Raw genomic sequence first — 22,482 nt, forward strand, 5'->3', positions numbered from 1 at the left:
GTTAAACGCTTTAATGAAAACTGCCAAGTAATTTTTAAGTACAGTCAATTACAATTTTCAAATATGAGAGAAGGACAAGTGTGTAAGTATATGTGATATAGCCAGTGCTGTCTCTTTGGTTGAAGACAGGGAGGAGGAAAGCTGTCTCTCTAGGTGGAGTGCTTCCTCAAGGGTGCCAGCAGACTCCAGGCAGCTTCCATAGAGGGAAAAGGCAAGAAACACATGTGAGAAAACCCGGCACCTAGTCCATATCTCACAAGATTCTCTTGATATTATCATAACACTAGACACGCTCCAGTAAAGAGCAAGTGCTGTGAAGCACTGTTGTAAGCACTGTCTGGATGTAACTAGCTAAGTATGTCGGAGGTATATTATTGACAAAAAAAAGAAAAATAAACTTTTTTTAACCTGGAAATGATGAAAGGCAGAATTTAGGTCACAAGCAAACTGCCCTCCCCCCCATTGGAATGTAGCTCGGCATGTATATAGAGTCATAATTTATTGGAGTAGAGAGAGACCTTCCCAGGAACAAGTACCAGAGTAGGAAAACATAAGTTATCATTGATAAATTGCTGGAGGCTCAGCATAAACAAGCCTGACAGTTACAACTCCAGGGCTAAGCCAGGCATGCTGGTGGACTTCTGTAATTCCAACATTTGAAAGACTGAGCATCATGAGTTCAAGGTCAACCTGAGCTACAGAGGGAGACCTTGTCTCAAAATGCCACCACCACCACCACCAACAAAACAAAAACCTTTCTGGGTGCCCAGTCTTAGGTAGGCCCCATAATTTTATGAACTTTACCTCCAAGAGCTCTATCTAGTTCTCACAGGGAAGATTGAGAGAATCTTCTGCTTCCTGCAGGGAAGGGGAATCTACTCAGCATCCTCCTCTTTCAACAGAAAGAGGAAACTTTCTGCCCTCAAGAGAAACTTTGACCAGACCCTAGCCTGCTGGGGTTTTGTCAATGCTCGGCTGGCCTTGTCAGCCTCAGCTCCCCGTAGCCCTCCTCACAGAGGACAGAGGACCAGAGATAGAAACCTCAGTGCCAGCCAAGCATCCCATCGTACCTGGGCATGGACGGGAAGTGGGCAGGACATGAGTGGGTCACCACCCCAGGCACAGCTGGTTTCATGTGCCCCAACCCCCATATTGCCACCACCTCATCCAGGACCTTTACCTCAGCATGTCATGGCCCACCTGAAGCAAAATTACAAACACCAAACTCCGTATGTCTGTGTAGCTTTCTGTTATAAAAATATTTATATCAAGAAAAGGAAAGATCCTATTTATAACTTATTTACAGTGAAAATTGGAAGTACAAAATATCCATGAATAAATGTTAAAAATTGCAGAAACTATATGAAGAAACTTTTTAAATAAACTGCACGATAGACTTTGCTTTTGAACAGAAAAGCTCAAGTTTGTAATGGCAAAAGTTTAGAATAAATGCCTTTCAGTGGGGGATGGCTGTATAAATTGTTTCATAGGTTTGTAAGTAAATGTGTGCAGTTGAGAAGGTGATTAAAAACCAAGGACAGAGCATTGTCAACAGTAAGGTCCCATTTGCTAGGGATCATGGAGCAATAGTGGAGGGAGTGAGGGGCAGGGGACTAGAAGAAGTTCACACAAGACTTGTACTAGGGCAACACACAGTAAAGGTGACTTTGTAACACATGCATGTGAGGCCTCCAAGGGCCTCAGGTTAGTGAGGAGGCACATGGTGATTCCAGGTTTCACACCTGGTGACAAGTTGAGGTTCGCTTCTTGTCTGACTACTTGATTGCTGTGTACTTGGCTGTTCTTCTTCCTCATCTAAATACAGTAACCCTAAATTATCCTTCACCCCTTGCTTCATTCACCCCTTCCTCATGGCTTCAGCAGTCCCCTCTTATGGATGACTCTCACATCGTCACCTCTGGTCCTTATCTGTCCCTCTTGTCAGTTGCTTGCTGTAGAGTGCACTAGGATGCTACGATCATAGTCTTAATGTGAGACTAGGATATCATTTCAGGTCCAGCTGCTGCTTTTGGGAGATGTGTGTCACCTTGGGTTGTTATCCCACTTGTAAATGGGGGTGAAAATAGTACTTATCTTCAGAGTGTTAGAAGAGCACTAAATGAAAAATGATCTAAAAGCAGTGTGTCTGCTTCTGGGTCATTTGGTAACTGTCCTTGGTGTAAGGCCCAGGGAAAGTAATTGAGATAATGCCTTTTCTGTCTATCTGTTTTCTCTCTTGGTTTGCCAGATCATCTGCTATAAGCCTGCCTTTATTGGGAAGGACTATCCTTTATAACAAATGTATCCTTCAACCTTTTCGGCTTTCAAAATCTTTCCTTTGTGAAATGTTAGTAGGTGATAGTTGTTACTGTTTTTATTTTAATGTTCTTAGTAATTAAAAAGTCTGAAGCCCTGCCAATCCCTCAAGCTCTTACTTGCAATTTTATTTGTATTGAAATTCAGAAGTTTGAGGACTGCAGAAATACAACATTAAAAGATATGGGCCTGAGTATAAGCAGTGAGGATGGAGGGGTGGTTCTGGCTGCACATGAGGGGTAAAAGGAGATGTGAGAGGAGTGCAATGAAAATGGAAAGTGAGGATTAGGGAAGCAGATAATAAACACGGCTGATGGATGGACTGTGTGACTCTTTAGAGAGAGATGAGCAACTGTTCTGTTGAGTTTTAGATCATACCTTGTGCTGTGAACTGTTAGATACTTGGCATATTACCTATGCGTTTTGAGCAGCTTTAGGTTCAGAGCAACGTCCCCGGAAGTACAGAGTTCTCACATGACCGCCCTTGCCTCCCAGCTCCCCTGTCATGTGCAGCTAGGTTAGTGTGGCACGGCCCTTACCATCCACGAGTCCATATTGACACTTAGCACTGGATGAAATCTGCAGTTTGTATTTGGCCCTGTGCTGTGCGTTCTCTGGGTTTTGGCAAAGTATGACATGTATCCAACATATGCCCTAAAATCCCCTGTTTTCCCATGACTGACCTAGGGGTCCACCCCGCTCCAGTACGATCTCATGCCGTGACCCCATTTCCAAATAAGGTCACATGGAGTACTGGCGTTTAGGAGGGCCCTGTGGCCCAGAGCCTGAAGCGGTACTTTCTAGAATGATGTTCTTATCTGCTCGCACTTGTTGATCTCATGGATGGGGGTGGTGGAGATGTGCTCAGATGCAGAATATACCCCAGATATCAAGGCTTAGCGTGGAAAACATGGACTGTGCCTCACTAATACTTAAAAAGTTGTGTTACTCATCCCACTGACGGTATTAACTGTTATGTGTCACTTAAATCTACTTTTGCAACATGGCTACTAGATAATTAAACAATTATCTGGCTCATTTATATTTCTGTTGGGCATTGAGAAATGTGTAAAATGTCTGTCCTCAGTGTCTTATGGGAAGGGCAGATGGAGTGGGTGTAGCGAGTGAGGTAGGAGCCCGTGTGTGGAGATCTGAGTCAGCTGTGGCCTGAGAAGGCAACCTGTAAGGCAGTGGCAGGGCCTTGCTTTTCCTTTTAACCTTTGTTTGAGGTTCTGTAAGTCCACTTTTTGGTTAGAGGGAAATAAGCTAAAAATTTAAAAACAGTTGGTATTGGTTCTCAGTGTAATGGAACGAATGGAGGTGAAGAAGGTGTGCATTGGCACAGAAACCACTGTGCTGTGTCCTCCCCGCCCACTGGCGTCTGGGGCAGAGTGGATGTAGTGCCATTCACTACGTAGCAGATCTGCTTTAGGTCTGTCAACTTTAGAACAGCTGAGGTATATCCAGATGGTAATTAAATTAGGACCTGAATGAGCGGAGCTAGAACTTAATGAGAATCTTAGCTGGCGATGCTGATTGAAGTGAAGGCCAGGGGCAGATATGGGGTGGTTAGTGGAGTGTGTGAGAAGTGAGTTGAGGACAGATCAGAGGAACAAGGGCATAGAGACCACTAGCAGAGCAGACCGGAGAGGGAGTGTCCAGAAGCAGAGTCCAGCCAGCATCAAGAATGGTTGACAAGTGAAGTAAAGCCTGAGGAGTGACTTCTGTCTGAGGAAACAGGTGACTGGGAGGGAGCGGGTTCTCCAGAAGGGATGTGAGGTGTCTGACCTGAATTACAGGGTGCAGGTGAGGAGTTGTGTAGGAGGCTTACTGTTCGGCAGGGAAGGTTGGAGACTCTTGGCAGCTGTTGAAGGGTATATGTAACTTGACACCTGGACGTCAAGTTTTTCCTGTATCTGCCTTCTTGGAAGGCTCAAGGTAAACTAACAACTGTCCATCAGGATTTTAATGTCTTTTCCACAAGATTCTTTAGCAGCGTTATTTACTGTAAGTCTCTAACTGTTGACTTCCCTAAGCTTGGATGGCACTGTGGTCCTTCAGCATGGCCTAATGGAGGGGAGTGGGAATGGGCCTTGCAACTGTAATTGAAACCCAGACCCTGAATAAATTACCACTTTGGCCTGTTTTTCCTGACCAGGGAAGTGGGAAGTGAGGATATGAAACTTCCTTCATTGGTAAGCTGTTGTGAGTTTAGTGTGAAGACATGTAGAATTTGTTATAATTAACCAGGCATTCCATAAATGTGTTTAGAAAACCAGCGACTTCATGTTCTGCGTGCCAACTTTGCAGTTCTTATATTGACTTAAAGTAGTGCGATACGATGTCATAACTTTAAATAAGACCAAGCATACTCAATTGAAATGTAAATGAAAGAATAGCCTTTAAATTAAAATGAGATGTTTCTTTTCTTGCTTGCCCCCATCCAGGTCCTGAGGGAGTCTAACAAATTAGCTGAAATGGAAGAACCACCCTTGCTTCCTGGAGAAAATATTAAAGACATGGGTGTGTAATTCTTTTCCTTACACCTCTTCCTCCTGTCTGATTGATACACAGAGGCCCCTCCTGCCCAGCACCCTCTTTCCTTGCTGCCCTCCCCTTTCCACATCCTGGACCTCAGCCATACCTGTGTCCCTGCTGCATTGGTCCTGGTGGGCAACATGTAGCTGAGCCTTGCCCTGCTGCTTCTCTCAGTCCCTTGTTTATTTTCTTTGAAAGAAGCTGGCTAGTTTGTTGTTGTTTTGTTTTTTTGTTTTTAAGCTGTTGTTGAATTTTGGAAAATTTCATTATTTTGAATTCCTGCATTTGGATATTGGGTTGCTAGATAGAAAACCACTGAAGTGTCACTTTATGCAAGTCGTTCTTACAGCACATTCTCTCTCACCTCCTTATATGTTTTTCTCCTCTGAATAAACTCAGGTCCATTTTTGGATGAAAATACTTCACCTCCATTGCAGAACAAGCTGTTCGTATGTAGACGCTTTCCTCTGTCCAGCCTAAAACTAACAATATGGGCTGAGAACTGGAGATGAGCCAGCATGCTACAGTTCTGTCTTTGCGCTCCTGCTCTGTCGTGATAATCTACAAAATACTTAAAGATTTTGAGAAATTATTACAGCAGACACCAAAGTAGATACCAGCTTTCATTTTATCAGTGATAATTTAAAAAAAATTAATGAATTCTTTTTTTTCACTTTCTGTCACTAGCTGTCATTTCTTGTGTGAAAATAGACATGTCAGAGGGAAGAAGTACCTCTTGATGGGCTGTTATTAACTGCTAATTTTAGCTTCTTAGCACTGAGCATGGCGTTTGTCCCTTCGTTCTTTGACATGATTGAGTAGCCTCCCAGACTTTCTTCCCGATTCAGGCTTCTGTGTGTGATGCACTAAGCTCTCCATCTGCTAAACTACTTCCTGAGTTAGCGTGTGTCACCAGCATGGGACCTTGAACGATGACAGAGTTGTTAGTATGCTGCTCACTGTCTCATGTAGTTACTCTCAGAGTGAGGTTCTGAGGAAGACGTTAGCCCCTCTTGGTAGATGAGGAGACCGTTATGTTAGCATTGTGACAGTTTCTTTTCTCCTGTTCTGAACTTAACACCTAAGCTCTTTCTTCCGTATCACGTGTGGCCATATGCAAGACTTCAGTCACCATTCAAGTCTCCTTCGTTTACCCCCTTCCTAAATATCACAGCTCCCTAGGCTTAATCTTTAATCCACTTCCCTCCTTCATATTCTTTTCAGTTGATTGTATCTAAACTATCAAATTCACATACCACATCTTGGTTGATGATTACAAAATCTGTTTCCAGTGCTAACCTCTGTCTAAGGCATATAAATAAATGCCTGTCTCTTGGACACACCCTTGATCTCCAGATGTCTCCACAGTGGAGGTACTTTTTTCACCCCACTTGCTCATTTTCTTGCATCACTCAAATCAGAAAGCTGGTTGTCATCCTTGACTGTTCCTTTTTCCTGAATTCTTTTTTCTTTTTTTTGCAGTATTGGGGTTTGAACTCAGGGCCTACACCTTGAACACTCCACCAGTCCTTTTTTTGTGAAGGGTGTTTTTGACATAGGGTCTCCTGAACTGTTTGCCTGGGCTGGCTTTGAACCGTGATCCTCCTGATCTCTGTCTACCTCCTGAGTAGCTAGGATTACAGGCATGAGCCACCAGTGCCTGGCTTCTGAATTGTTAACATCCATGTAGTTACCAGATCTGGAGAGTCATTTGCTAAGATTTTGTTGAAGTTATTTTTCCCTTTTCCTGAGTCCTCAGTATAATCTTTACGTATACTGAATTTTAGGTACTGACGACTCAGTGTAAATATTGGAAAAACAAAAAAGAGAGACTTGGGCTTGTGTTCATATCTGTGAATCATCAGCACATGGATATTAATTGAAAATAGGAGGCAGAAAGTAATCTAGAGGGTGTATGGAATGAGAAGAGACCCAAGCACACAGCTTTGTGAACACTAACACTGCAGTTTTATGGAAGAAGAGGAAAGAGGGAGAGAAGTAGGGTATAGAGAGTGGTGTAGGATGAACTGGGAGAGAGGCCCACTAAGCACTCACCTTTGTCACAGTAGGCGTGTTACTTCCCACCTCTGCACTTGGATCTGGCTCTTCTGCACTGAGTACTTTGCTGCCACCTCTACTGTGCAAAGGATGCTCCCACTGGGAAGACTGGAGGCTGTTTCCCACTCATAGCTCCTCCTGACCCCAGGGCCCACTGGACCCTGTGTTACCTAGAGTGTGTCTATCTCTGCACAGGTTGCATGTTGTGTGCATTGCATTCGTTTGTGTGTGCTTACTGCCTTCATATATGTGTATTTTCAAGGTTATCTTGGTATACCTTATAGAAACTCAGATTCTTTCTCTCACCTCAGGCAGAGTGTGAGATTAGTAAATCTAAAGTCTTGGTTCCACTAGGAGTGTTACTATTGCAAAAACTAAAGTACCTGTATAAAATATCCTAATTTAAAATCATCTGCGTACACTTGATTATTGTTGAAAAATTAAATTTAATAGGAAAAAAGCCTGAGCTTAAGGTAAGCTTGCATTTTTCCATGCCAAGAAAAGGGCCTTGGATTTTAAGGTGGCTTAATGTAAGTCTGTGGCTTAGATTTTTTGAAAAAAGTTGTGCCAAGGCATAGAAACTTTGGCAGAATGCTCAGGCTTTGTGGGCCTCAGCAGAGTAGCGGCATCCTAGACAACTCACTCAGTGAGCTGCTGTGTTAAGAGAAGGGAGCCTGTGGCTGTGGGAAGAGGCTGGAGTTTTAGTCACAGGACTGGATCCAAGTGTCAGTATCACAGTCACAGTCTCGAACACTGGGCAATGGAGTTCACATTTCTGACCCCAAACTCTCATCTAAAAATTGTGGGTGTTTGTGTTTCTGAGAGTTGCTAAGGCTAAGTTGGTGCTCAGGTGAGGAGCACGAGGTGCCCTCTGTCTCCACAGCCTGAGGGGGAACGATAGACGGGCCGAGAAAGGCAGAGGCTAATGATGACAGAAGCAGCTCGGAGTAACCTTCACTTACAATTTTCGGAGCACTTTGGTGTATGGTATCTCACTGTTTTGTAAGAACGAGGAGGAGTCCAAAGGCATTAGCCCATGAGGAACACATCCTGTGGTGGGTTTCAGGAAAATGAGCGCAAGATAAGTCTCTGCATCTTTATATAATGATGGCTAATTTAATTTAAAAAACTTCCCTCCAATTAAACTGATTTAAAAAGTGTAGCTCATGCTTGAGTATTCCTAAGGGAACTATTTTGAAGGTTAGAAATGATTGTTAAAAGATCACTCTCGTTTCAGCAGTGCTTCAAAGTGAGGAATGAAAAGCAAAGCCAGGAAGTTGCAGCATCTTCCTAAACATATTTCGTGGGCCTCAGTTTTCCCGGAAGCCCTTTGGAGGTTTTTAGAATGTGGGTGCTCTGCAGACTTGCGCCTTACATCCTGGGAATGATAAAGGCACTCTTCCATCTGCTGATTTGTCACAGTAATGGCATGCCAGGAGTTTGTAAACACTTTAAGATACAAAAACTTTGTAAAGGGCATCATGAACGCTGCCATTTAAATATTTTATTATAAAATTTTTATTAGGATATATTTGTTATGCAAGGGGGTTCATAGTGACAATTCTGATTAGACTTACATTGTACATTGGTTACATTGCCTCCATCGTCCCTCTCTCCTCAGCCCCCTCCCCGCCCACTTAAAGCTATTGCAAGAGGTTTCTATGTTCTGTTTCCTGTAAGTATATGTAGTCCATCTACCATATTCCCTCACCTAATCTCCTTCATTCACCTGCCCCCTTCCACTAGTACCCCCTCACCTATTTTACAGTCCTGTCTTTCATTAGTAATATTTAAGTTCAAAGGGATTTTTCAGTGTATGCCCACTGTGAGTCTATGTTCAACCCCCTCTATTACTCTCCCTTACCCCTTTATCTCCCACCCCTCATTTTTACAGAACTTTTAATACATATCCTTACATCCTCTACCTTCACAGATGTTGTTTCACGATATTACTGATTCTCTATCGTTCTCTTTTCCTTTCCCTCTTTGAGCTAGTGGTTGCTGAGTTACCCTGCTTTATCGAGTAATACATGTTTTCAAAACATAATACCATGTAGATTCCTCATTTAGCATTCAATAAAAACATTGCTTGTGATCAGTTCTCTAGAAAGTTGGACATTGGTTTCTTGGTCAGGAATATAATATCCTTTTACTATTTTTTAAGCAGATTAAGTTTAATATGCATTTCATTTCACCTGCAATAGCTTCCTCAGGTATAATGGGATCAGGAGTGTCTGGCATTAATGTTTCAGTATTGTATTTCTAGAGATGGGTTAACAAACTGGACTGGGACGTAGTCTACAGACTGATAAGGTGAATGCTGACTGAGTTGAACATTTACCAGTGCTGCCACATTGCCAGCACTCCTCCACTGCTACTCCAGCCGTGTCCCCTGCTGTACCCGACGAGGATGTTGTCCTGTCTGACTCAGACGGAAAGGTGCCCTCCACCCCTTCAGTCTTCCAGATTAGTGCATGGTGGGAGACTTGGTTAGCATCTGAGGCCTTTTGGAATCATCAGTTTTGTGACTTTTAGTGTACATTAGACTCACTTCATAAGATGAGGAAGCTGTTTTGATAAGCACTGTGCAGAGTGAACTGAATGTTTTGTCTCCTCAGCCAAAGATGTAACTTACATATGTCCCTTCACCGGTGCTGTGCGAGGTACCCTGACTGTCACCAACTACAGGCTATATTTCAAAAGCATGGAACGGGTAAGACTTGTTGGAACAGAGTTTTTGAATGCATGTATATGTGTGTAGTGTTTGCAACCAGTTTTGTTCACTTCTGATCAGTTTTAAAGGATTTCCTTTTTTTTGTGGTACTGTGGTTTGAACTCAGGGCTTTGTACTTGCTAAGCAGGCACTCTACCACTTAAGCCTTGCCTCCAGCCCCAATTAAAGAATTTCTGATTCAAGTTTCTTTATTTTGGTGTGTGTATGTGCATATGCATGTGCTTACGCATATGCATGTGTGTTTATATGTGTGTATGTACATGTATGTACATGTGTGTGCATGTGTGTGTATGTATGTGTGTATATGCATGCATGTGTGTGCATATACATAGGTATATGTACGTGTGTGTCTATATGTCTGTGAATGTGTGTGTGTGTTATGTGTATGTATGTGTGTTGGTGGCGATTGAATCCAAGGCATAGGCAAGCTCTCTGCAACTGAGCTCTATCACTAGACCTCTAATTAAGATTTTTGTCTTTAATTGTATAGTGTTAGTTGCTCAGTTTTGTGTTTTCTTTCTTTATTTTAGGATCCCCCATTTGTTCTAGATGCTTCTCTTGGTGTGATTAGTAGAGTAGAAAAAATTGGTGGTGCTTCTAGTCGAGGTGAAAATTCTTACGGGCTGGAAACTGTGTGTAAGGTAAATTTTATTATACATACGTATAATAAAAAGCTTTTTGTGAAAAGCTGCTTACTAAAAATAGCCTGTATTTGGAAACTGATTTTCAAAATTCCAAGTGAATTGTATATCTGAGTGTCATCCTAGCAGAAGAAAACACATACGCCAGGCGTTTAATACCATGCACTACCTGTCCAGGTCACCATTCTATGTATGGCTGTCTCAATTCCAGGCCACATTGTGCCTTTCTTCTGCTGTCCTGCCAATGCCAACAGGAAAAGAAACAGACATGTATAACTCAAAATGTTTCTTTTGATAATCTTAGAAGGTTTTTGAATCTAGTATTAAAACTAATGACTAAATCACCATCATTTTTCACTAGAAGGGCTCTATGCGTGCATAGCCATGTGTCAGGCACATTGCTTTCTCCTTGCTTTTCTGTAGTCTTACAGGAATAGAGCATAGGATGAAAGACAATGGGAAGGAGGCTGACTTTGGAGTCTTGCTCACTTGAAATAGGTTTTTCCCCCATGAATAAAACATTAGCATAGTAGGGTCCTTGCTTTGGAACTTTCAGAGAGCTCCATAGTTAACATGGTGACTGAGTACAACTCTCTACTGGTTATATGTTAACTGTGGGAACTCCATGGTTAACACAGTGATTCTTAGTACACTTCTCCATTAGTTATGAGACATTCACTTAGGAAATTCCTTCGTTAACATAGTGACTCTGGGTATACCGCTCTACTAGTTTGACATTCACAGGGGGAAAATAAGAATCTCAGCTTCCGGTCACATATTTCTGTTTCACAGTATGGTAATACTAGCATTCTGGTTTTGGATCAGATTTATAATACACTGTTTTATTATTTGTATTGTAGGTGTATTGTACTATAATGTCTCTTTGTTAGGTTCTATATAATGAGGTACATAAAGCTATTCCAGTTTCTGCCTAGATTAAAAACATTTAAATCAAAGACAGTCTTGAAATTGTGCTTAATCTCACATTTTTCTAAGTGTTGTTGAGATATCGGTAAGCCAGATAATGAGTATTTACAGTCAGCCTAAGCATGAAAAATTGCTTGAGGACAAATAACGGAGGAGAGCCCTGGTCCTTAGATCTGATTGTAGACCTGGAAGACTCAAGGAAATTCTCCAGAATTTTCCTGCCAGGAGGTGGCACTTGAAGATGAGTGAAGGAACTTGGGAGATAGATGGAGTGGAGGAACTTGGAGATAGAATGGGGGAACTTGGAGATGAATGGGGGAGATGGAGATGGATTAGGGGAACTTGGAGATGAATGGGGGAACTTGAGATGGAGTAGGGGAACTTGGTGATGAGTGGAAGGAACTTGATATGGAGTGGGGGAACTTAGAGGCGAGTAGGGGAACTTGAGATGGAGTGGGAGAACTTGAAGTTGGAATGGGGAAGGTGGAAGATGAGTGGGGGAACTTGAGATGGAGTGGGGAAGATCTTTAGTAACAGTTTGGTTCTGTCAGATTTGGAGCAGTGGGCTTAAGAAGAGAAGGTTACATGGAAATGGTCCTGCGAAGGGATAGTGAGTAGAAAAATCTTCACCAGACATGGTGGAAATGTAGTAACAGCTATTCAGGTTTTAATGACAAAAGTGGGGGTCCACAGGGAGTGGTGGTATTTGCTAGTCATGATGCTAAGCTTCAGATACAGTGCCTGGAATCTCCAGTTCTTATATCATTTGCTTCCGCTTTTCCTGGCCCATGTTGAGTCCACAAGCATAGGTAAATTTTCTGCCCTCTGAATCCTGATCGGTATTAAGTGCCTTCTTGTGTTTCTTTTTATTTCTCCCAGTGAACCGTTATAATTCCCCTGCTTCTAGGAGCTGTGGTGTGTTGTTGTATTCCATATTTACAGATCTTAACACTTTACAAGATTGTTCCAAGTAACTTTATTTATTCATTAAATAAAAAGTGAATGGTGTTTAACTTGGATCCTAAATCTTCTAGGATATTAGGAATTTACGATTTGCTCATAAACCTGAGGGGCGAACGAGAAGATCTATATTTGAGAATCTCATGAAATACGCATTTCCTGTCTCTAACAGCCTGGTAAGATGCTTATAATATTTGAAAAGTATGTGTTATGATTATTGGCATAAAGAAACTTGACTAGGTTGTATAGAATCTCCTAATTTATATCCCTGCTTTGACATTTAACCAAACATATAATTTAGGTTTAATTTAGTCTGTTTGTTTAGATAGGAACACTAGCTCATTTCAGGGTCCATTCCATTACTAACATTCTACAGTTACATGATCTCTGTGTCTGGGGTTTCCGTGACTGAAAGCTACACGTGGTGTTCATTAGGATTTGAAGCCTCCTTTGTAGTTGGGAGCTAACAGTTAAGACTAGCAGTTTGGGACTCTGGCTGAACTGCCCACTTCATGAGAGTGTTCGGCTGCCTCCCTTCTTCTGTGCAGCTTACTTCCACCGCAGTCCGGCTGCCGTCAGAGATGAGAACAACCCGAGGGCATCACTGGGGGAATTGGGAAGCAGCACTGGTTCTCTGCCTCCACTTTAATTTGTTTTAACATCATAGCTAATTCTGCCATTATGTCTATAAAAATGATAATTATTTTTGGCATACAGGTTGTATGCCAAAAAATAAAAAAGCTTATTTGGTTTGTTTTAGGATGTGGCGTGAACTTCAGAACTATGTACTTGCTGTTATCTGTGGTTTCAAACTGTGAATTGTGTTGGAAGATTGTTGTTCTGAAAATGTCTTCATTATTTAGGTTTTAAACCTACAAAAGCTACCAAAGATATCTCAAGGAATATGATACATTTGCTGTGATGAATTTTTGGGGTTGTTTCTCTGTGCTTTTCTATTCTTTAAAAAATATGTTAAAAACAGTACATCTTTAAATACAGAACTATTTTTTTAAAATGTGATAAAATATTCTTGGATAGAAGTAAATTAAAACTTTTTAAGGACGTATTTCTGACTCATTACCTTCTTATATGTCTTTTTAAACTATTAACTGTTTACTTTCTTGTAGCCTCTTTTTGCTTTTGAATACAAAGAAATATTCCCTGAAAATGGGTGGAAACTGTATGACTCTGCTTTGGAGTATAGAAGGCAGGTATGTATTTTATTGTTTCAGATTTAGTGTTCTGTGTTCTTTTCATTATGAAGGGCATGTGATGAGCAGAAGTAAACAGCTCTTCAGGGTTTTGTTTTTACTTAAGCCAACCCCAGTGGTTGTTTCCTTTTCATCTTGTTTGAACTACTTTCCAGAATATATCAGTGATTTTCTATAAATCTTTACTCATCTTAGAGTTGATAAGTATCAACTTTACTTAAAAAAGTGTTTAATCATTATGAAAATAAAGATAAGATAAGTATATGTAAACTTCAGTATTATTATATACCCTTAACATTAGTCACTCAGATTTTTTCTTTCTGTGGTATCCTATGGTTTAATTCTAAAGAAATTCGTTAATAATTCTGTTGCTTATAATTTAGCGCTACATGAATGTTTGAAAGTTTTGCATCTTCATTGAGGACGTAGTGAACTTCCTGTTTTGTTGATTTACTTTGGTCAGTAGCCATAATAAGAGCACCCCCTCCGCATTTGATACAAATTCATTCCATCTTTTATTTTACATGTGGATTGAAGCCTAACTCCTCCTGGTGGTCTTTGCAAGGATTTCCCCTATGTTCTTCCTGTCTTTCCTGTGCTGAAATGTTTTGCTTTCTCTTTCTTCACCAGTGTCCCCAGCTTTTGAAATAATCATCTCTGTTGCTTCTTTGGTGTTTTTTGAGCTCCAAGAAGGAAGGTACCATATCTCTTTGCTACTGCTGTGTCCTCAGGTTGTGCGCTGTGCCCGGCATGTAGTAGACAACTCTTGCATGGTGATGCTTAGGAGACTGTAGATATTTGTCAACTAACAAATCCTCTTGTGTATTGGTTTTATTTACTAAACCACGTGGTGCACACATATGGCACATATGTATGCCAGGCCTTTCCTCAAGTTTTTCCTAAATAGTCATTTTTTTTTCAACTTTTAATCTTTTCATTATTATTATTTTTGTACTGGGGTACATTGTGACATTTACCAAAGTTCTTACAATAGATCATAGTTGAATTCACCCCCTCCATTATTTTCCTTTATCCCATCTCCCCCCATTCCTGGAATAGTTTCAGCAGGTCTCATTTCTCCATTTTCATGCATGAGTACATGATAGTCCCACAATATTCAGTCTTACACTCCCTTTCCCTACATCCGCCCCGCCTCCCACTGGTGCCAACCCACAGACAGAACCTGTTTTACCTTCCTGTTGTCTATTTTTTTAAAAAAGGCATTTTTGTTTGTATAAGATAGCTATATAGACAGTTTCATTGTGACATTTTTATATATATATATGTATTGTAACCCGAATTGGTTCATTCCCTCTATTTTTCTCCTTTCTGCCTTAGTCCCCATCTTATGGTGGTTTCAACAGGTTTAAAAATTCCATATTCATTCTTGTACAGAGAGTACATCAACCATACTCACCTTCCTAACTCCCTTCTTTTGCCCTCCCCCTCCCGTTAATGACTGACCCTTAGTGTCTCCTGTTTTTCATAATACTGCTTGTGTTTGTATTGGGCCTCTATTCCACAGATGAGAGAAGATGTGGCCTTTGGCTTTCTGGACCTAACTTCACTTAAGATGGTGTTCTCAGTTCCATCCATTTACCCGAATATGACAAAATTTCATTCTTCTTTATGGCTGAAAAAAATTCTTTGTATATAAGTACCACATTTTCTTAATTCATTCATCAGTAGTGGGGCATCCAGGCTGTTTCCATAGCTTGACTGTTGTGTGTAGTGCTGCAGTAAACACAGGTGTGCAGTTGTAACCTGACTTAACATTCCTTTGGGTATATCCTGAGGAGTGGAATTGCTGGGTCATAAGGCAGTTCTCTTTGTAGTTTTTTCAGGAAACTCCATACTGTTTTCCATAGTGGTTGTACTAATTTATATCCCCACCGGCAGTGTACGAGGGTTCCTTTTGCCCCACATCCTTGCCAACATTTGTTGTTGTTTGTGTTCTTGATGGTAGCCATTCTAACAGGAGTGAGGTGGAATCTTAACATGGTTTTGATTTGCATTTCCTTTATGATGAGGGATGTTGAGCATTTCTTCATGTGTTTTTTGGCCATTTGGACTTCTTCCTTTGAAAGCCTCTGTTCACTTAATTTGCCTATTTCTTCATTGGACCATTTAATCTTTGGGAGTTTAGTTGTTTAAGCTCCTTGTATATTCTGGTTATCAATCCCTTGTCACATGTACAGCTGGCAAAGATTTTCTCCCATTCTGTGGGTGGCCTCTTCAATTTAGAGAACATTTCTTTTGTTGTGCAGAAGTGTTTTAGTTTAGTTGATGTAGTCCCATTTGTTAATCCTTTCTCTTAGTTGCTAAGCTGCTTGAGTTCTACTGAGGAAGTCCTTGCCTATGCCTATTGCTTCTAGCATACTCCCTGCTCTTTCCTGTAATAGCTTCAAAGTTTCAGGTCTGATATTAAGGTCCTTAATCTACTTTGAGTCGATACTTGTACAGGGTGATAGGAATGAACCTAGTTTCAGTTTTCTGCAGGCAAATGTCCAGTTTTCTCAGCAACATTTGTTGAAGAGGCTGTCTTTTCTGCATTGTATGTTTTGGATGCCTTTGTCAAAAATCACGTGGGCTTCGCTGCATGGATTCATATCTGGGTCTTCTGTTCTGTGCCACTGATCTTCATATCAGTACAAGACTGTTTTTATTGCTATGGCTCTGTAGTACAGTTTGAAGTTGGGTGTTGTGGTATCTCCAACATAGGGCTTTTTGCTCAGCATTGCCTTGGCTATTCACAGACTTTTATGCCTCCAGATTAACTTTTGGTTGATTTTTCAATCTCTGATGAATGTCATTGGAATTTTGATGGGGATTGCATTGAACATGTAGTTTGCTTTTAGTACCATAGCCATTTTTACAATATTGATTCTGCCAATCCAAGAGTGTAGGAGATCTTTCCATTTTCTGCAGTCTTCTTCATTTTCTTTCTTCAATTGTTTATAGTTTTCATTGTAAACGTCTTTCACTTTCTTTGTTAAGTTTATTCATAGGTATTTTTTTGAGGCTTTTGTAAATGGAAGTGTTTTCCTATGTTCTTTCTCAGTGTGTTCACTGCTGGTATATAGAAAGGCTATTGATTTTCATTAATTGATTTTGTATCCTGCTACTTTGTGGAAGGTGTTTATGATATCTAGAAGTTTTGGGTGGAGTTTTCCAGGTCTTTTAGGTGTAAAAATCACATCATCTGCAAATAGGATAGTTTGACTTCTTCCTATTTGAATTCCTTTTATTTCTTCTTCCTGTCTTATTGCTCTAGCTAGGAATTCTAAGAATATGTTGATTAAGAGTGGAGAAAGCGGACACCCTGTCTCATTCCTGACTTTAGAGGAAATGGTTTTGGCTTTTCCCCATGTAGTATGATGTTGGCTATAGGCTCGTCATATATAACTTTTATTACATTGAGGTACATTCCTTCTATTCCTAGTTTCATCAAGAGCACTTATCATAAAAGGATGTTGAATTTTGTCAAGGGCTTTTTCTGCATCTATTGAGATGATCAAGTGGTTTTTGTCTTTGCTTCTGTTTATGTGCTGTATTACATTTAATGATTTGCATATGTTGAACCATCCCTGTATCCCTGGGATGCAACTGACTTGATTGTGGTTTATGATCTTTTTGATAATGTTGCTAAATTCAGTTCATCAGTACTTTATAGAAGATTTTTGCATCTAAGTTCGTTAAAGAGATTGACTTACAATTCTTTTTTGTTGTTGTTGTGTCTGGTTTTGGGATGAGTGTAATACTGGCTTCCTGGAATGATACTGGCAGTGTTCCTTCCCTTTCTATTTCATGGATAAGTTTGAGGAGTGATAGTGTTAGTTCTTCTTTAAAGGTCTGGTAGAACTCAGCAGTGAATCTGTCAAGTCCTAGACTTGTTTTTTGGGAGACTCTTTATTGTGCTTTGGGTTCATTGCTTGTTACAGATGTCTAGGTAGTAATTCTTGATCTTTATAATTCTGTGAAGTAGGTACTAATACATTATTTTACAAAAGCAACAGTGGATGCTAGAAACAGGGTCAGTTTATTTGTAGTGTGTGGAAATAAAATACACCAGCTGAGAATTTCATTCCAATAACTATATTCCTCAGAAATGAAGGGAAAGTTAGAATATTTTTAGACAAAACGTTAACAGTCAGAGAAAACTCTAAAGGACGAACATCAGGCAGAATGAAAGTGAGTCCAGACAGAAGATGAGAGATCACTGAGCAGACGAAATGCAGATGCAAATGAACAGAGTGTTTAGAACACAACCATGTGTCTAAGTATATGATGTGTAAGACATCAGTGACACATGACTCAGAAGAAGGGTAAGAATCAGCAGTGCTTAAAGGCCCTTGTGTTGTCTGCAAGATGAGGAAAGGTACTTACCATACTAGAATTTGCTAAGATTGTGTGTTCTAAAGTATAACACTGTGCACATGGTAGAAAAGAAATGTTAACAGTCCTAATGAGCTGAAGTTCCCCTTAGAAAGTTAGAAAGGAATAATGAGGAAATCCTAACGAAAGTAGAAGGAAGAAAATAATAAAAATATGAACAGATATGAATGGGACAGAAAGATAGGATTAGCAGAAACAGTAATAGTATCTCTGCAGCGATTAATAGCATCATCAAACCTCAAGAGAGACTTGTGAAGCAATATTCCCAAGTAAGCAGTGTTAGAAAGAGAGGAGAGTGTCCCTGCTAGCCTGTAGATGTTAAGGGTACTATCAGAATATTGTATTTTAAATGCCTGTCATTAAATTAAATAGTGTGGGTGAAATGAGCAGTGGCTTACAAAAATACAGCTTGCCAGAACTGATTTAAGACGAAATGGAGAGCCCATGAAACCTTTTATCTGTACACAAATCTGTATCAAGTTTCAGGGGTAAGTTCTACTACACATTTAAGGAAGACACATCATAAAAATCTTTCAGAAAAGTGTTTTAAAAGGTCACCTTCTTCACCATATGAATCTAGCGTACCTTAAATTAAAACTCCTGTGAGGACAATGAGAAAAAAAATGGTAGGCCAGTTGTACTTGTAAATATATTCAGAATGCCTATGTGGAATTTTGAGAGATTGACTCAGGTAGTGCACACTAATTTTAGAAAACCTATGAGTGCAGCTCACCACATTAAGATTAAAGTAGAATCCAGTCTTAAAATCTGTTAAGTGAACCATTCCTCCTCAATATAGTTAGTACTTCACAAAGAGCTCCTGTATTGCACCACTTAAACTCTACCTAAAATAGACTTGTTTCTGTTTGAACTTTCCTCATGCCCACTGTGCTTTCTTACAAGTTTAAGTTCAAGCACATTGTTTCTTGGTAATCAATAGATTTGCTCTCCAAATTATTTTAGAATTTGAATATGAAAGTCCTTAAGCTGTGACTTTTGTATTTGTATTTCAGACATTCCCCTTTAATTATAAAGCTTCTAATTTACTTAGCTTTATTTTGCAAAGCCAGGAGAATAAAACACCATCACTAGAGAGCTGAAGATCTTCAAGTGGTTTGAGGTTGAGTTTGTTACTAAGATCACATGTGGCAAGTGAAATTTAAAATTTCCCATTGTTTTATTATACCAACAATTGGTAAGATATAAAAAAACAATACAAAATAAATGGGAATCAACAAAAAAAGTGTCTAGAAGTAACAGCACAAGTTTTTTGTTAATCCAGAAAATCTAAATGTCTTTAAAATTGTAAAGATGAGGAATCTGGGCGAAATTGTCTGTTTTAGCAGCATTCAACATAGAACTTTGGAAAGCAGATGAGATAACTGTCCAGAGAAAATTATTTTTACAAAGAAAAGAAGATCTGTGAGCAACTGTGTCTATAAGCGAATTGTGGGACTAGGAAGCCTGGCGGCAGGGCTGAGCGCCCAGCTCTTAGTGGACGACAGTGGACGTCCCGTGGACCCCGACCCTTTAAATTAGCAGGCATGAGAATAGCACTGTGTGCCCTCTGTACAGCGCTCAGAGTCAGGGCAAATCTGAGGCAGGGTTCCCATAAAGCTCCAGCTGCCAGGGCTCCCTGTGGGCACTGCTTGTCACTGGCGTCTACCTGTCCTCAAGGGTTTTATGCCTGTGGAGCTTTTGTGTGTATGTTTGCGCATTGTTCTTAAAGTTTATCTAGAACAACACGAATACTATTCTCTACCTTTTTCATGAATGTATTTTGGATATTTTGCCATCTTAGAACAGATCATCTGTTTAAAAAAAAAAAAAAAACTGGTAACTCCCATGTCATAAAATCCAGTGGTTTAAAAGTATTTAATCTGCTTGTTTTGGCGTGCTCAAAAGTTGTTTGCACTTATCATCATGTTCTAATTCCAGATCATTTAAAAGCCTTCATTTTCACTTTCAGCTCGCTCTTACTCAGAGTGAGTCATTTGTGAAACAGTACCTTTTTGTTGGTGATGGGTGTGCTGTATGGGATTGTTGAAGGATTAACAGCATATCGGAAGGCACCTTTTACCTATTAAAATATGCACCATAGAAATTAGTAACAAGCATGGCTGAGCTGACAGTTGCTGGCAGCTGTCTTTTAGAAGTGCTGTTTGTGCAAAGTTGTGCTGCCTGTGTCAGCTTGTGTGCAGTCTTTTGTGATAGCAGGTACATCTGCACAACCCTTCCTTCATAAAGGTTGCCAGTTAGAAGGCACTACAAGGAACCCTCTGATGGAGCAAGTCCTTTGGTGAGAGGAATAACGTACTTTTATGCAAAAAGGGTAGATTTGGAATATGCATGACTTCAGTATCACTTCCTGATGGATAGCTTTGGTTCAGGGATAGTCTGCAGCTTCTTCATATGCAAAAGGAAGGTAATGTGACTGTATGTAGAGGCTGGCATGGTGTCTACACATCATAGATGCTCAAAAGATGTATTTGTTACTATAAATTGCTTTCTTTCAGTTCTGTCTTGATGAGATTTCAGGGATCAGAAAGCGTAAAATACTTAAATTTTCTAAATTCTAGCCACTTAAGGTAATAGCTTTAGTTTCTATACAAAGGACAAAAATTTTAAGTACTTTGCTAAGTAATCTTATATGTGAATTAGGACACTATTTATAAAACAGCACATACTGAAGAACCTGAGTGCTTAATAATTGTTTTTAGGAAGTTGTTCTTGGACTGGTGGTGCAGCACAGTGGTGAGCACTTTCCTGGCATGTGCACAGCCCTGGGTTTGATCCCCAGCACTGCAAAAGTAAACAAACAATAAAAACTTCCAATAGATAAATGAAACAAAGATCTTGTTTTCAGTATTTCCCATCATTGCTGGCATTTCTAGCTTCTTCTTAGATTGGCAGCATTGCATTAGTACTGCAGGGTAGGAGCAGTACGTTAAGTGACAGCTGTACCGTCCTCTGCTGTCATCTGAAATCCCTGTGCACATGAGTGGCAGCACTCCATCAAATCCAATGAGACTGTTCTCTTTTAAGACAGGGAACATTTGCAGTCTTCTTCTTTCCTTCCTCCCTTGCCTGGATATGCTTAGCACAGACTTACAGTCCATTAATATTTAATGAATCAGTAGATCTGTTAACATTATATTTGGTGCAGAAATGAACACAGAACCCTGCACTAGAATGTCTCCTTCCCCAAGCTATTCCAACAGCTTAAGAAATGGAGAGGGTGAGTAGGATGGCTACTGTCCTGGTGTTAATAATTTGTCTTATGTCTTATTTCCTGTGTAGGGAATTCCAAATGAAAGCTGGAGAATAACAAGGATAAATGAACGATATGAACTTTGTGACACATACCCTGCCCTCTTGGTTGTGCCAGCAAATATTCCCGATGAAGAACTAAAGAGAGTAGCATCCTTCAGGTCACGGGGCCGCATCCCAGTAAGTGGGCCACCGTGAGGAGACTTTGCAAGTGCTCTTGTGCTTGACCTAAGGCTGGAGGCAAGGGGCCGCAGAGGGGCACAGCCTGTCTTCGTGGGGACGTTGGAGATTGAGTTACTAGGATAAGTAAAGCCTTAATTGTAAGATTTTTAAACTGTAAGAGTTAAAACAGAATTGTTGGTTCTTAACGTGAGGACATTTGCCCTGTATGGTATTCATGGTTTGTGAACCTCAGGCATTATGCAGTCGTGGGATGCATGTTCTGTTCATTAAGGCCAAACAAGAGGAAATCTTTACAAATTCATGAAGAAGGGCTGGATCTAGAAAGATGAGCTCAAATGCATTTAGATACAGAATTCACAGACTCTGGAGCGTGTAGAGCTGGGCAGCTTTGCTGACGCAGTGATACACTTTAGCAGTGAGGCTGACCTAGCCCTCTTTTGATGTATTTTTTCTAAGATAGCAGTAATCAACGACTTTCACAAATCAGTATCTGATTAAGAATTAGACTAAGTTTTCCACTTGACAGAGATGGCTTGAAAGAAAGGTGATGATTTTTCCGAAAGCCTGAGGTATCCTTTTTTGGCCAGCTTTGGATCTATGAGAAAGCAGAGCTTGAGAGTAGAGTGTTTTGGAGAAGAATTACAAACAGAGACACATGTACAGGGTGTCACCGTGTTCTCCCATTAAGGTGCTGTCATGGATTCATCCTGAAAGCCAAGCCACCATCACCCGATGTAGCCAGCCCATGGTGGGGGTGAGTGGAAAGCGGAGCAAAGAGGACGAGAAGTACCTTCAGGCTATCATGGACTCCAATGCACAGTCTCACAAGATCTTCATATTTGATGCCCGGCCGAGCGTGAATGCTGTTGCCAATAAGGTGAGCTGTAGTTCATAAGGTGAGCTGTAGTTAATAAGGTGAGCTGTTGTTCCTAAGGTGAGCTGTTGTTCAGTTGATGGGGCACCACGGAGGTGAAGGTAAAGTTCTCTCAGCTCATCTCCTTGGGATGTGATTTTGAGTTAGGCACTTAATCTTTTTAAGACTGCAGGGTACAGAAATTAGAATTAGTTGATACGGATACGCAAGAAGATGAAGATATTTTAAAACACCTCAAGCCTGGTAACTAATGAGAAATACCGTTAAACCGTGGTTGTGCTTCCAGACCTGTGTGTCTGCATGGAAATACACATATTTGAAACAAAACGGGTAAGTTTAATTTCCTTTTTAAACAAATGCACTCTTTCTATCCCA

The 22,482-nt window shown here is 40.4% G+C and overlaps 1 protein-coding gene across 7 annotated transcripts in view; it reads left to right on the forward strand.

The window, feature by feature from the left end:
- The window catches only part of Mtmr2 (myotubularin related protein 2), a 72,600-nt gene that overhangs the window by 34,736 nt on the left and 15,382 nt on the right, over positions 1-22,482 (forward strand). For 6 of the 7 annotated variants that reach the window (XM_020184166.2, XM_074066865.1, XM_020184168.2 and 3 more), the window contains 7 exons: positions 4,764-4,839; positions 9,531-9,625; positions 10,177-10,287; positions 12,249-12,350; positions 13,302-13,385; positions 21,081-21,230; positions 21,922-22,110. In XM_020184166.2, coding sequence (XP_020039755.1) covers positions 4,764-4,839; positions 9,531-9,625; positions 10,177-10,287; positions 12,249-12,350; positions 13,302-13,385; positions 21,081-21,230; positions 21,922-22,110 — 807 coding nt within the window. The remainder of the gene's footprint in view (positions 1-4,763; positions 4,840-9,530; positions 9,626-10,176; positions 10,288-12,248; positions 12,351-13,301; positions 13,386-21,080; positions 21,231-21,921; positions 22,111-22,482) is intronic. The other variant, XM_020184167.2, reaches the window with a different exon arrangement.

Source organism: Castor canadensis, chromosome 2 (genome assembly GCF_047511655.1).
Source record: "Castor canadensis chromosome 2, mCasCan1.hap1v2, whole genome shotgun sequence".
Taxonomy (NCBI): Eukaryota; Metazoa; Chordata; class Mammalia; order Rodentia; family Castoridae; genus Castor; species Castor canadensis.